Source organism: Poromitra crassiceps (assembly GCF_964638095.1).
Source record: "Poromitra crassiceps genome assembly, chromosome: 21".
In the NCBI taxonomy this organism is placed as follows: Eukaryota; Metazoa; Chordata; class Actinopteri; order Beryciformes; family Melamphaidae; genus Poromitra; species Poromitra crassiceps.
Genome location: NC_139638.1, coordinates 16,313,213 through 16,325,712, shown reverse-complemented (window position 1 = coordinate 16,325,712; position 12,500 = coordinate 16,313,213). Strand labels below are relative to the sequence as shown.

General features: G+C 47.9%; 2 protein-coding genes across 2 annotated transcripts in view; one reads left to right on the top strand and one right to left on the bottom strand.

The window, feature by feature from the left end:
• The window catches only part of LOC310795294 (protein AMBP-like), a gene marked incomplete at both ends in the record, with an annotated part of 20,565 nt that overhangs the window by 1,379 nt on the left and 6,686 nt on the right, over window positions 1-12,500 (bottom strand). Inside the window, 2 exon segments of the mRNA XM_083657347.1 lie at window positions 7,608-7,781; window positions 8,653-8,820. Of these exon segments, the coding sequence (XP_083513473.1) occupies window positions 7,608-7,781; window positions 8,653-8,820 (342 nt within the window).
• LOC310795668 (EF-hand calcium-binding domain-containing protein 6-like) lies at window positions 456-4,055 on the top strand (the record flags this gene model as incomplete). Its single annotated transcript, XM_083657744.1, has 1 exon — window positions 456-4,055. One exon carries the CDS (start codon window positions 456-458, stop codon window positions 4,053-4,055), a length of 3,600 nt encoding a protein of 1,199 aa, XP_083513870.1.

Sequence of the window (12,500 nt, the reverse complement as noted above, 5' to 3'; positions counted from 1 at the left end):
TTCTCAATCAGAGCAACACTTAACACATTTATGGAATGCAATGAAGACTTGTAACCATGAATGCCTCCACCATGTGAAAGCTCCATTTGAGCAATGTTCTAGAATTATGGGCCATCATTTTGAATATAATATTATAGGGTATTATATAGGAACTAGAAATTTTGTGCGCTTCACATGCCCAATTCTAGTATTATCACATTATGACATCATAACAACACCGATGACATCCTTAGTGATGTCATGCATGTCTGTATGTCTGTCTGTGACATCTTCGGCGATGTCATAAACCACTGAAGACGTCATACCCACTCGAGCAATTGTGATGTCATCAGTGATGTCACTCGAGCGATGCCGTTGAGGTGATGCCATAAAAATACCGATGATGTCATAACCACTGAAGATGGCATAGACATTGTGACGTCATAGATCCTTTCCCTGCTGCCCTTATAAATGGGATGACTCCTGCTCACAGGCCAGGAGGCACTCACGCCTGGACCCGTGGCAACAACATGGTGTACAACAGATGCACTGTACAGAACCCCATCGACACCATCAGAAATGTTCAACAGCACCGCATGAGTCACAGAGGAACCACAGTGAAGCCTGTTCACATTGCCCCACAGCCCCACACCACCTACTCTGCCATACACACACACAAACATGGGGAATCCACAGTTCAATCAGACAGAGCCCACACTGCCCCTGACAAGCTGCCGCCCCTGGAGGAAGTGGAGGCCCTGGTCCGCTGTAGGCTGAGGGAGAACCGGGTGAAGGCCCGGTCTGCCCTCAGGAGCCTGGATCCCACGGGGAAAGGCTCGGTGGGCAGGGACGAGTTCCGACGGGTCCTGAAAACGCTGCTGTCCCTCCGACAGAACCAGCTCAACACGCTCCTGGAAGAGGTGTGTGAGAGGGACGGCGTGACGGTGGACTACATGCGCTTTCTGCAGAAGTACAGCCGAGCGCCCGCGGCCTGCCGAGCCAGCAGCCGCAGCGGCCTGAGCCGTGGTCCAGAAGACACGTCCATGCCTCTGTCTGAGATCCAGAAACATCTCAAGGAGAAGATCGGAGGCAACCTGACTACTGTGATCAGAGTGTTTCGTCTGTTTGACTACAACAGAAAGGGACACATCCAGCAGGAACAGTTCCACCGCATCCTGGACCACTACTGCCTTCCTCTCAAAGACAAGGAGTTCCAGAGGGTGTGGAACCACTACAGTCCCAATAACATGACCAGTATGTGCTACAAACTGTTCCTAGGCAAACTTGGTTTTGGCAACAGGAGCAACTTTGACGTTGTCCCAGTCTGCACTAAATTGGAGTTAACCAGCCAAGGGATTACTCCGTCGGATAAAGTCAAGCAGAAGAAGCAGAGACCGGCGGTGCAGGCGAAGCCGGACAACACCCCCCCGGCCCGTGGACCCACGCACGCTGAGGAGCTCCAGGCCCGCTTCCACCGAAAGATGTGTGCGAACTCAACCCCCGTGTGGCAGACGCTGGAGTCCTGTGATGCCACCTGCTCTGGCCTGGTCACACGGTTTGTCCTGAGGGCTGTTCTCGCCAAGTTCATCTTTCCCATGAACCATCACACCTTCCATACGTTGACCAGCCGCTACGGGGTAAGCGAGACAGGGCACGTGAAATGGAAACACTTTGTCGGCCACTTCATCAGCCCAGGGAATGGCACGGCCAACCCAGAGGAGGCCCACTTCGATCCCCAGGACATTTACTCTCGACTGAAGGAGATCTTCAGCCTCCTAAACCGGGAAACGCTTGGTTGGATCACCAGGTCCGACCTGCGGCATGCGTTGGAGGTGCCCCAGAGCCACCATCTCAACCCCAAGAGACTCCCCTGCACCCCGTGGCCCCGCCTGAGCCACTCCGAGGTCGTAGAGCTGCTCAACAAGCTGGACCCGGCGCACACCGGTGTCGTCCAGCTGCCCAGTGTGGAAAAACTCAATCCCAGCATCGCCTCCACTCCCATGGGCAGAACTGCATCTCCACCTTCCCCAGCTAGTACTGAAGCCCCGGACGTCACTGAGGAGACTGTGGAGGAGCAGAACAAATCAGATGAGAGGCAGAGTGCACAGCCGGCTGATAAAGTATCCCTGGCATCTGCTTCCGGGAGAACAGTGGAGAGCTTGCTGCTGGACAAGCTGAGTGAGCAGATCAGTTCAGTGCTGGCGGCTCTGAAGCTGTGCGACCCACAGCAGACTGGGTGTGTCAAACAGGAAGATTTGAAGAAGATCATACTCCGCTATGGCATGCCCATCAATCACACAGACTTCAAGAAGCTATGTACATCCTGCACCAGCTCTAGACCCGGTAGCTGTTCTAGCTGGGTTTGCTACAGTGACTTCCTAAGAAACCTAGGAGTTCCACTATCAGACGAAACAAAACTATCCGCACCCTGCTCCCATGAAGGCCTCCCTGTTGAGACACAGAGCAGACCACCTCAGACTGCGGTCAGGGGGCAGCGGCCTCGCTTCAGCCTAGTGGGCGGTCAGCGCATCCTGGACATTGTTCTCAGGAGGATGAGAGAGAAGTTAGAGGAACGTCACACCACCCTCGTCGAGCGTATCCAGGCAACCACCCACAGTTCAGATGGGACACTTTCAGTGAGAGACCTACGGAAGATACTAGAGGACAGCTGGATCACCTTGGACGATAAGTATTTCTACAAGCTCACTGAACTGCTCGGCTTCAAAGGTGGCCGGATCGAGCGCTCGGTGCTGCAGGCGAAGTATGAGGACTTCTTGGCCAGAGACGGGAAACAGAATGCGTTGGAGGTGCCCCAGAGCCACCATCTTAACCCCAAGAGACTCCCCCGGCCCCCGTTTCCAGAAGGTCGTGCTGGTAAGGATGAAGTCAACGCCCCTCTCTCTACTGCCGAGGAGATCTTGGCCGCCTTGAAGACCAGGATCAAGATGGTGCATGGTAACAACTTGAATGCGTTCCGACTGATGGACAAGAATCGCGACGGCGTGGTCAACTGCCATGATTTCAAAGTGCTGTACAATAGCCTGGGTTTGTCTCTCAAAGATGGGGAGTACCAGCGCCTGCTGCATATGATCGCCCTGCATCCAAACGGCAACCTCAACTATGCAGAGTTCTACGATTTTGTCGAAAATAATGGCAAGCGCCGACAGCAGCAAACAGTCACTGTACAAGCCCAGGTCCATGAGCATCTCATCTCCACTGCACGCAACAAGTGGGTGGCCATGTCCAATGCACTGTGTCAGTATGATGCAGAAGGCCACGGTCTGATCTTCAAGAAGAGCTTGAAGTACTTCCTCCTGTCCTACTACCTTCCTATAAGTAGCGAGGAGTTTGAAAAGCTGTGGTTGAGGTATGACCCAGAGGGACGTGGCTGTGTGACGGTTGCAAACTTCCTGGATAGGCTGGGGGTTGATCACAGCGGGGAATTGGGGCCTCTAAGCAAGAAGACCCCCAAACAGGATGCTGACAAACCTCTGTCAGAATGTGATGCCGAGTCACTGGAACATATAGAACGGATGCTGCAGGATAACTACAAGGGAGTGAGCAGTGCTTTGATCCGGCTGGACAAGAGCGCCGATGGGACCTTGAAGGTGGAGGAGCTGCTGAACGTGCTCCGGACCTACAGGTGTCCAGTCCCGCGAGACCAGCTCATACGGATCCTCCGCAGGCTGAAGGTTTCCATGGACAATACTTGCAAGAAGCTAGCCTACTTGGACTTCCTGTCTGTGTTCAACCTTAAGACAGAGAAGAAGTGTGAGAAGCTCCCCCCTGCTCCTCCGGGAGCCGTCCGCCAAATAGAGACCTTGGAAGGCCTTCGTCCGAGTCAAGCTCTGGCCAGGATCCGGGAATTAGCCACTGCCTCAGCACCTATTCTGTCCAAGGCATTTTCAGTCTTTGACCCGTGTGAGACGGGGAGGGTCCGTCCTCTGGAATTCCGTCAGGTGCTGGAGAATTTTTGTGCGCGCCTAACAGACAACCAGTACCGATACATGCTGAAGAAACTTGAGCTGAATTGGGAGCACCGTGCCATTGACTGGAAAGCCTTCCTAAAGAAGTAAGACACAAATCTACATGAATTGATTTGGATGGCATGCTAGCTCGTTAGCAACTGTTGCCTTTTTACCCCCTTCTTCGCCAACCTAGTTCCAGGGCCGGTTCTGGGCCAGTGCCTAATGTGGAACCAGTTATTTGCATTTCCACAGCCAACGCACCGGCTCTCGGCCCTGAAAACTGGTTCCAGAGTGGCCCCACTTCTTTGCTGGACTAGAAGAAAGAACTGCTTATCTCAGGGGATGGGGGCGGGATTATCACGACCAAACAAAACCAATGAAGCCACACAATTATAGTCTTTTTTACAATCTGCTTTGCAGGCTGAAATGTCAATGGAATGATTTTAATATTGCAGAACAATTTAGAGCCAGAGTGACACCTCTTCACTTGATATGATCTTTGCTTTTAGCTGCAGTTGTACTGGTGTGTTTGTGTGTGTGTGTGTGTGTGTGTGCGTGTGAACGGAGCACTGCCTTCAGTCTATATAGTTGCTGTCTGCTTCTCATCGATTACATGAAGCTCTATGAAGTGATTTCTCATGGTGGTGCACTTTCTAATGAGGAGACACTCTTGATTCCACATTAATGCTCTGCCACCAAGCCAAGCGCTTTTTCAAAGTAAAGGCTTTTTCCAAAATAAGGGCAGAGACGATCACTCCTGCAGGCAAAGCACGGCACAGCCAGGCGGATGTATGAATGGACGCGGAGCGAAGCGTTCCTGTATCTAAAATAACTGCATCCAAAGTCTGACTGAAACGAAAACAAATACGTTGCCTGTAGATGTTTAAATCGCCATTCACAATGTGCGCAGCGAGCAGTAAGTCTTGTTCAAGTCAAGTCTTGTTCAAGTCAAGTTCAAGTCAAGTTTTCCTACAGCTAAACAAAGACAAAACTGAGGTGATCGTGTTTGGCCCCAAAGAACAAAGGCTTAAAATCACTGTACGCCTTGAGTCTCTATCCCTGAAGCCTAAGGATCAAGTCAAAAATCTTGGAGTTATTATTGATTCCGATCTCAACTTTAACTCCCACATTAAGTCAATTAGAAAATCTGCTTTTTATCATCTTAAAAATATAGCAAGAATTAGGGGATACATGTCCAGACAGGATCTAGAAAAACTAATTCACGCCTTCATTTATAGTAGGTTAGACTACTGCAATAGCCTTTTTTCTGGTCTCTCCAAAAAAGAACTTAGGCAACTTCAACTCATTCAGAATGCTGCTGCTAGAGTTCTAACGAAGACTAAGAAAGCTGATCATATCACTCCAGTTCTTAAGTCCTTACACTGGTTGCCAGTGTGTCAGAGAATAGATTTTAAAATACTGTTATTAGTCTATAAATCACTTAATGGCCTAGGCCCAAAATACATAGCTGAATTGCTCCCACGCTACGAACCGTCTAGAACTCTTAGGTCAACAGGGTCCAGCTTATTAACTGTCCCTAGGATCAAATCAAATCACGGGAAGGCTGCATTTACCCGCTATGCTTCTGCTAGCTGGAACAAATTGCCTGAAGACCTCAGATCTGCCCCAACCTTACTTACTTTTAAAAATAGACTAAAGACTTTTATGTTTACCGTCGCTTTTAACTGCTGACAGCTACTGTACTATGCAAACCCAATGAGTCCTCTATAAGTTTGAGCTCTTTCTGCAACTGCTGCGCCTGTTGCTTATTGCACTTTTTATACTCTTTTTTTTAAGTTTTGTTGTGATGCTTTTAAATGTCCATTTTATTTCTTCTTTTCGTTTATTTTCCTGTCTTAATGAAGTTGCTTATTGCACTTTTTATACTCTTTTTTTTAAGTTTTGTTGTGATGCTTTTAAATGTCCATTTTACTCTCTTCTTTTCTTTTCTTTTCTTTTCTTTTCCTGTCAACCATTTTATGTGAAGCACTTTGAATTGCCTCTGTGTATGAAATGTGCTATACAAATAAACTTGACTTGACTTGACTTGACTTAAGTCCACGGGGAGAGAATTGATCTCCTCCAGGGGAGCGAGGCTCCCTCACTGTGAGCCAGGAGCGGCCAGCAGCAGGGGAGAGACATCGTGAATAGGGATTTTTCTGAATGCGTGTTATAATATATACATTATATATATAATATATATATATAATGAATGTTATAATGAGCCATTTAAGAGGAAGGTAGAGCGCGCACATCTACTCCTAAAAGCAGGTGCCGGACAAATGAATAAACAACTAGTGAAAAGAAAGAGCACACACACACACACATACATAAGTAAAGTAAGTCAAAGTTTAAACAATTTCCTTATTAACTATATTATATCATATTATATAATAATATAATAATTTCACTATTAACAATTCACTATAATAAAACAACTAAAACTACTAACTAAACACTAACTAAACAACTCAAAAGAAAGAGCACACACATACATAAGTAAAGTAGGTCAAAGTTTAAACAATTTCCTTATAATTAATAATAATTAATAATAATAATTTCCTAACTACATTATATAATATTATAATTTCACTATTAACAATTCACTATAATAGTGATATGAAATTCTCATACAGTTTCATCTCTAGTTCATTGCTTTTGGTGCGCCCTTAAAAGCCCTCTGTCGACTAGTAGCCTGCACAACAGAGGAAACATTCTTACCTTTAGCCTACAAGTCGCTACTGTCCCTAGCGTCCCTACCCAAACCTAAGCCCTTGGCACCAGCCCAGAACCAGAAGTAGGGTCCAGTTGGGTAACACAGCAAGAAGGTCCTGGGTTCAAACCAGACGGACCATCACGGACATCACAATATTGATGTCCGTGATGATGTCACATCGTCACAGATGATATCGCAATGGCTTGCGCAATGACATCACTCACTTACGACATAATCACCGATGACATGAGGTCACTCACTGATGACATCATCACCGAAGACATCACTCACATGATGACATCAATTCGAGCAACTTGAGTTGCCCGAGCAACTCGAGAAACTTGAGCAACTTGAGTTGCTCGCAACTCGAGCAAATTTGTGAGACATCATCACCGATGACATCACTCAGTGATGACATCAGCCCGAGCAACTCAGGCAACTCGAGCAACTTGAGCAACTCGGGTTGAGCATGCTCAGTTGAGTGGGCCGCCGCCAGAGCATTGCCCTATTATAGTACTAGTAAAATACTACAGAGATACTTTATGAATGGTGTCTTCTTTTTCCATTCATAGACCAATGATAACATGACGGGCCCCTGGGCCTGACGGGCCCCTGGGCCTGGATGCATAAAAAGGCCTCACCTCATAACACACATACGCATTAAGCACAATAAGGCCAGAATAATAACTAACATGCAGCAGAGCCACCTGAACACTCAAAGCCAACACAGCACAACAACAAATACATTCACCTGGATCTCAATACAGGCTCCAAAAGGAACTTTTTTGTCCACCAGCCAAATGGCTAGTTAATGTTATTCTTTTCCCATTCTTTTTGTGTGTATGTGTGTGTGTGTGTGTGTGTGTGTGTGTGTGTGTGTGTGTGTGTGTGTGTGTGTGCGTGTATGCGTGTGTATCTTGAATCTATCATATCTGACTCCTCACCGTCTCTGACCACCCCACAGTACTCCTCACACTCAGCCTTGGTGTAGAACTTGTTTCCGTTGCCCTGGCAGAAGCCCTGTTTGTAGGGCAGACACAGGCCGCTGGTGGAGTCGAAGGCCCAGACGGGAGGCTGGCCGGTGCAGCTGTGAGCCACCATGGGCAGACGGCACACGGCTGCAGACAGACACACAACACAGGTGATGCATGAGTGAAGAAGGTGTTTTCATCATGTTTCCTGGATTTCATATTTCTCACAGCCCACACCTGAGCAACAGGACAGTTACACCTGTTGCTCAGGTGTGCTCAAAAATGTGGCGACGATATCACCACATTTTCAATTGGATGTTTTTTGTGATTGCTAATGTTTTATTGGAGGTACAACAAGAGGCAACAAGAGGCTACAAAAAGGAGGCAGCGTCAGCGATACAATAAAAACATACAATAAACACAATACAAATCAGAATAGTACCAATGTACATAGAGACTTGGACATAATGCCTTCGGACATTATACTTATTTAACAAGAGAAGAAGAGAAAAAAAGGAAGGTGGGATCAGGGTTGCTGTGGTATTACATTTAATTCAGGCCTGGTAAAGGCTGCCATATCTCATATCTTATATATTATAATATAATCACCATATTATCATCATTAATGTATGTAAGCTATGTATGTATGTTGTATGTAAGTTTACACCTTCTTTTTTCTTTTGTCGGTCTGTGTGACCATGTCCTTGTGTGTTTAGGCAGAGGGTGCTCCAAGCATAAGAATTTCATTGTATTTATACATATGACAATAAAAATGAACTTGAACTTGTATGTATGTATGCATGCATGCATGTATGTATGTATGTATGTATGTATGTATGTATGTATGTATGTATGTATGTATGTATGTATGTATCTATGTATGTAGCCTATGTAGGCTATGTAGGCTATGTATGTATGTATGTATGTATGTATGTATGTATGTATGTATGTATGTATGTATGTTTTTGATAGTAACCCAAGTTGTGTTAAAGCTAAGAAGAAAGATGTCGCTCCTCACCCTCAGTGCGGCAGCTCTGCAGACACGACCTCTCCGTGTCAAAGTTGTTCTGGTTGCCCAAACAGCCTCCGTAGGCGAAGGTCCCGCAGCTCATGGAGGAAGAGTTGTAGAAGTAACGCGGGGTCATCCCAAAACACGGCCCCACCTCCGGTGCTGCATTACAGGCCTCTAACAGGGAGATACCGAGGGGATGAGAGGATGGAAAGAGAGAAAAATAAAAAAGATTTAAAGGTTTTATTGAGGTCGATGAGAGATAGGATGATTGGGAAATGATAAACTCTAATAAAATTAGCAATTAAAGTGTAACTTGCCGATCAGTAATCAGGTTTTCTAATCATCCATTCGGCACATATTTCATCTTTACATTACATTACATTACATTACGTCATTTGGCAGACGCTTTTATCCAAAGCGACTTACAATAACACATTTTTGTCAGCAATAGAGCAATCTACTATGGAGCACAGTCTGTGATAACTACAACTTCTGAAGGAACAGTGGTACAAGTTTAGGTTAGTGGTACAAGTTAAGGTTAGTTTTTTTTTTTTTTTTTTTTTTTTTTTTTGGGTGAAAGAGAGAGAACAAAGTTAGATCAAGAAGGGCCCAGATGGAGCCTGAAAAGGTGAGTCTTTAGTCTTTTCCGAAAGATCGGCAGTGATTCAGCCATCCTGACCGAAGGTGGAAGCTCGTTCCACCATTGAGGTGCCAGGGACGAGAAGAGTCGAGATCGGGATGAGCGACTTTTGAGCCCCCGTAGCGAAGGAGGGGCGAGGCGACCTGCACTGGTGGAGGAGCGAAGGGAGCGCTGAGAGGTTTGGAACCTGACCATAGATTGCAGGTACAGGGGAGCTGACTGGTGTACTGCCCGGTAGGCCAGTACCAGTGTCTTGAATTTGATGCGGGCCGAGATGGGAAGCCAGTGGAGCTCCTGGAAGAGGGGAGTGACGTGAGAGAATTTGGGTTGGTTGAATACGAGACGGGCTGCAGCGTTCTGAATGAGCTGAAGCGGTCGGATGTCGGTGGCAGGTAGGCCGGCCAGGAGCACGTTGCAGTAGTCCAGGCGGGAGGAGACAAGAGACTGGACCAGGAGTTGAGTCGCTTCTCTTGTGAGAAAGGGACGGATTTTGCGGATGTTGTAGAGAGAGAACCTACAGGAGCGTGCTGTAGCAGCTATGTTGGCTGAGCAGGACAGCTGGTTGTCAAGGATCACCCCAAGGTTCTTAGCTGTTTGGGAGGGAAGTACAGTGGTGTTGTCAATGGAGATGGAGAGATCTGTGAGAGGGCAGTCTTTTCCTGGGAGGAAGAGTAGCTCTGTCTTACCAAGGTTGAGCTTGAGGTGGTGGGCAGACATCCAGTCGCCAATGTCTTTGAGGCATGCAGAGATGCGAGCCTCGATTTGAGTGTCTGAGGGGGGAAAGGAAATGAAAAGCTGGGTGTCGTCAGCATAGCAGTGATAAGAAAAGCCATGAGAAGAGATCACATAGGCAAGAGATCTGATATAGAGAAGGAAAAGTAAGGGGCCCAGGACTGAGCCCTGGGGGACACCGGTGGTAAGAGGACAGGATCTGGAGAGGGACCCTCTCCATGAGACCTGGTATGAGCGGTTCGAGAGGTAGGAAGCAAACCAGGAGAGTGCAGAACCTGAAATGCCTAGGTCAGACAGAGTGGAAAGAAGGATTTGGTGGTTGACTGTATCGAAGGCAGCAGACAGGTCAAGGAGGACAAGAACAGAGGAGAGGGATGAGGCCTTAGCAGTGTGAAGGGCCTCTGTGACAGCAAGAAGAGCTGTCTCAGTGGAGTGAGAAGCCTTGAACCCGGACTGCAGAGGGTCCAGGAGGTCATTTTGGGAGAGATAGAGAGAAAGTTGTTCGGACGTTGCTCGTTCAAGGGTTTTGGAAGGGAATGAGAGGAGAGAGACAGGTCTGTAGTTCTGAATAGCGGTAGGGTCAAGGGAGGGTTTCTTAAGCAGAGGCTTGACTCTTGCAGTCTTTAGAGCAGGCGGAACAAGACCAGAGGACAGAGAGGAGTTAATGAAGGTCGTGAGGAAGGGAGATATGTTAGGTGAGATGGTTTGGAGGAGAGAGGAAGGGATAGGATCGAGGGGGCAGTAGGTGGCTCGGTTCGAGCTGATGAGTTTAAGCACCTCATCGGGAGAGAGGGGAGAGAAGGAAGGAAATCCAGGGACAGGGGGCCGGGAAGCAGGATTGGAGTCAGGAGTGTTAGTGAGGGTGCCTGGAGGATGGAAGGAGGAGCTGATGTCATCCACCTTTTTAGTAAAGAAGGTTACAAAATCATCAGCAGAGAGGGAGGAGGGAGGGGGAGGGGAGGGAGGGTTGAGGAGCGTGGAGAAGGTGGAAAACAGTTTACTGGGATTGGATGCAGAGGACTGGATTTCAGAGATGAAGAAGGAGGTTTTTGCTTTGGAGACAGCATCAGTGAAGTTGGAGTGGATAAGGTGGTAGGAAGAGAGATCTTCAGGGAGATGTGATTTTCTCCATTTTCTCTCAGCTGCCCGAAGCTCAGTTCGAAAAGTTCGCAGAGATTCAGTCAGCCAAGGAGAAGGGGGAGAAGATCGGGCAGGCTTAGTGGTGAGTGGGCACAGAGAATCAAGAGCGGAGGAGAGAGAGGAGAGAAGAGTGGTGGATGCCTCGTCAGTGGACAGGAGAGCAAATTGCTCGGCAGGGGGAAGCAGGGAGAGGACGGTAGAAGAGAGGGAGTCGGGTGAGAGAGTTTTTAGGTTGCGTCGGGTGGTGGTAGAGTGAGGGGGAGATGGGTGGGAGGAGGGGAGGGGGATGGGAAGGGAGAAGGTGATAAAGTGGTGGTCGGATACAGGAAGAGGAGTCACAGTGAGATTAGAGGTGGAGCAGGATCTGGTGAAGACCAGGTCAAGCACATTCCCTGCTTTGTGAGTGGGAGGAGATTGAGAGAGGTAGAGGTCAAAGGATGAGAAGAAGTTAAGGAAAGGCAGAGATTGTAAGGTTACTGGCTGGATGTTGAAGTCTCCCAGAAGGATGAGTGGAGTGCCATCCTCAGGAAAGACGGAGAGGAGGGTGTCCAGCTCGTCCAGAAAGTCACCAAGTGGACCAGGGGGGCGGTAGATTACCACAATGTTGAGCTTGATGGGTAGGGATACGGCAACTGCATGGGACTCAAAAGATGAGATAGACAGATGAGAGAGAGAGGTGACAGTGTAGGTCCATTTGGGAGAGATGAGGATACCAGTGCCTCCTCCACGACCAGAGGCTCTGGGGGTGTGGGAGAACGAGTACGCAGCAGAGAGAGCGGCAGGAGTAGCAGTGTTTTCAGGAATGATCCAGGTCTCAGTGAGAGCTAGAAAGTGGAGGGTTTGAGATAGAGCATGAGCCGAGATGGTCTCAGTTTTCTTAACCGCCGACTGACAGTTCCAGAGACCTCCGGCTATGGTAAAGGAAGTAGTTGTGCGTTTAGGGTAGGAAAGATTACCAGGGATACTACACCTGAAGCTGCCGTGTCTACGGCGTCTGTGGGCTGAAGCTACAACCGGGATGGGGAGAAAACACATAGTTAGGAAGAGGAGTAGTTATAATAAGAAGTGAGAATAAGAGAAGTAGAAAAAGCCTATGCTCTGGCCGCCCCACGAGTCGTTGAAAGAGGTCACCTGATACCAGTCAGCTGATTATCAGAGCCCACAAGACACTTTTCTTTTAAAATACAGAAAAGCTACTAAAAGTCAGACTAAACTTACCAATTATACCAGCAGAGTAGAGTAGAGTAGAGAGCTGCAAACCCGAGGGTACCCTCGCGGGCCCCTCGGGCCTGCCAATACGGGCCAAGGCCGGGCTCGTTTTTTCTTTTTTTTTAATTAATAG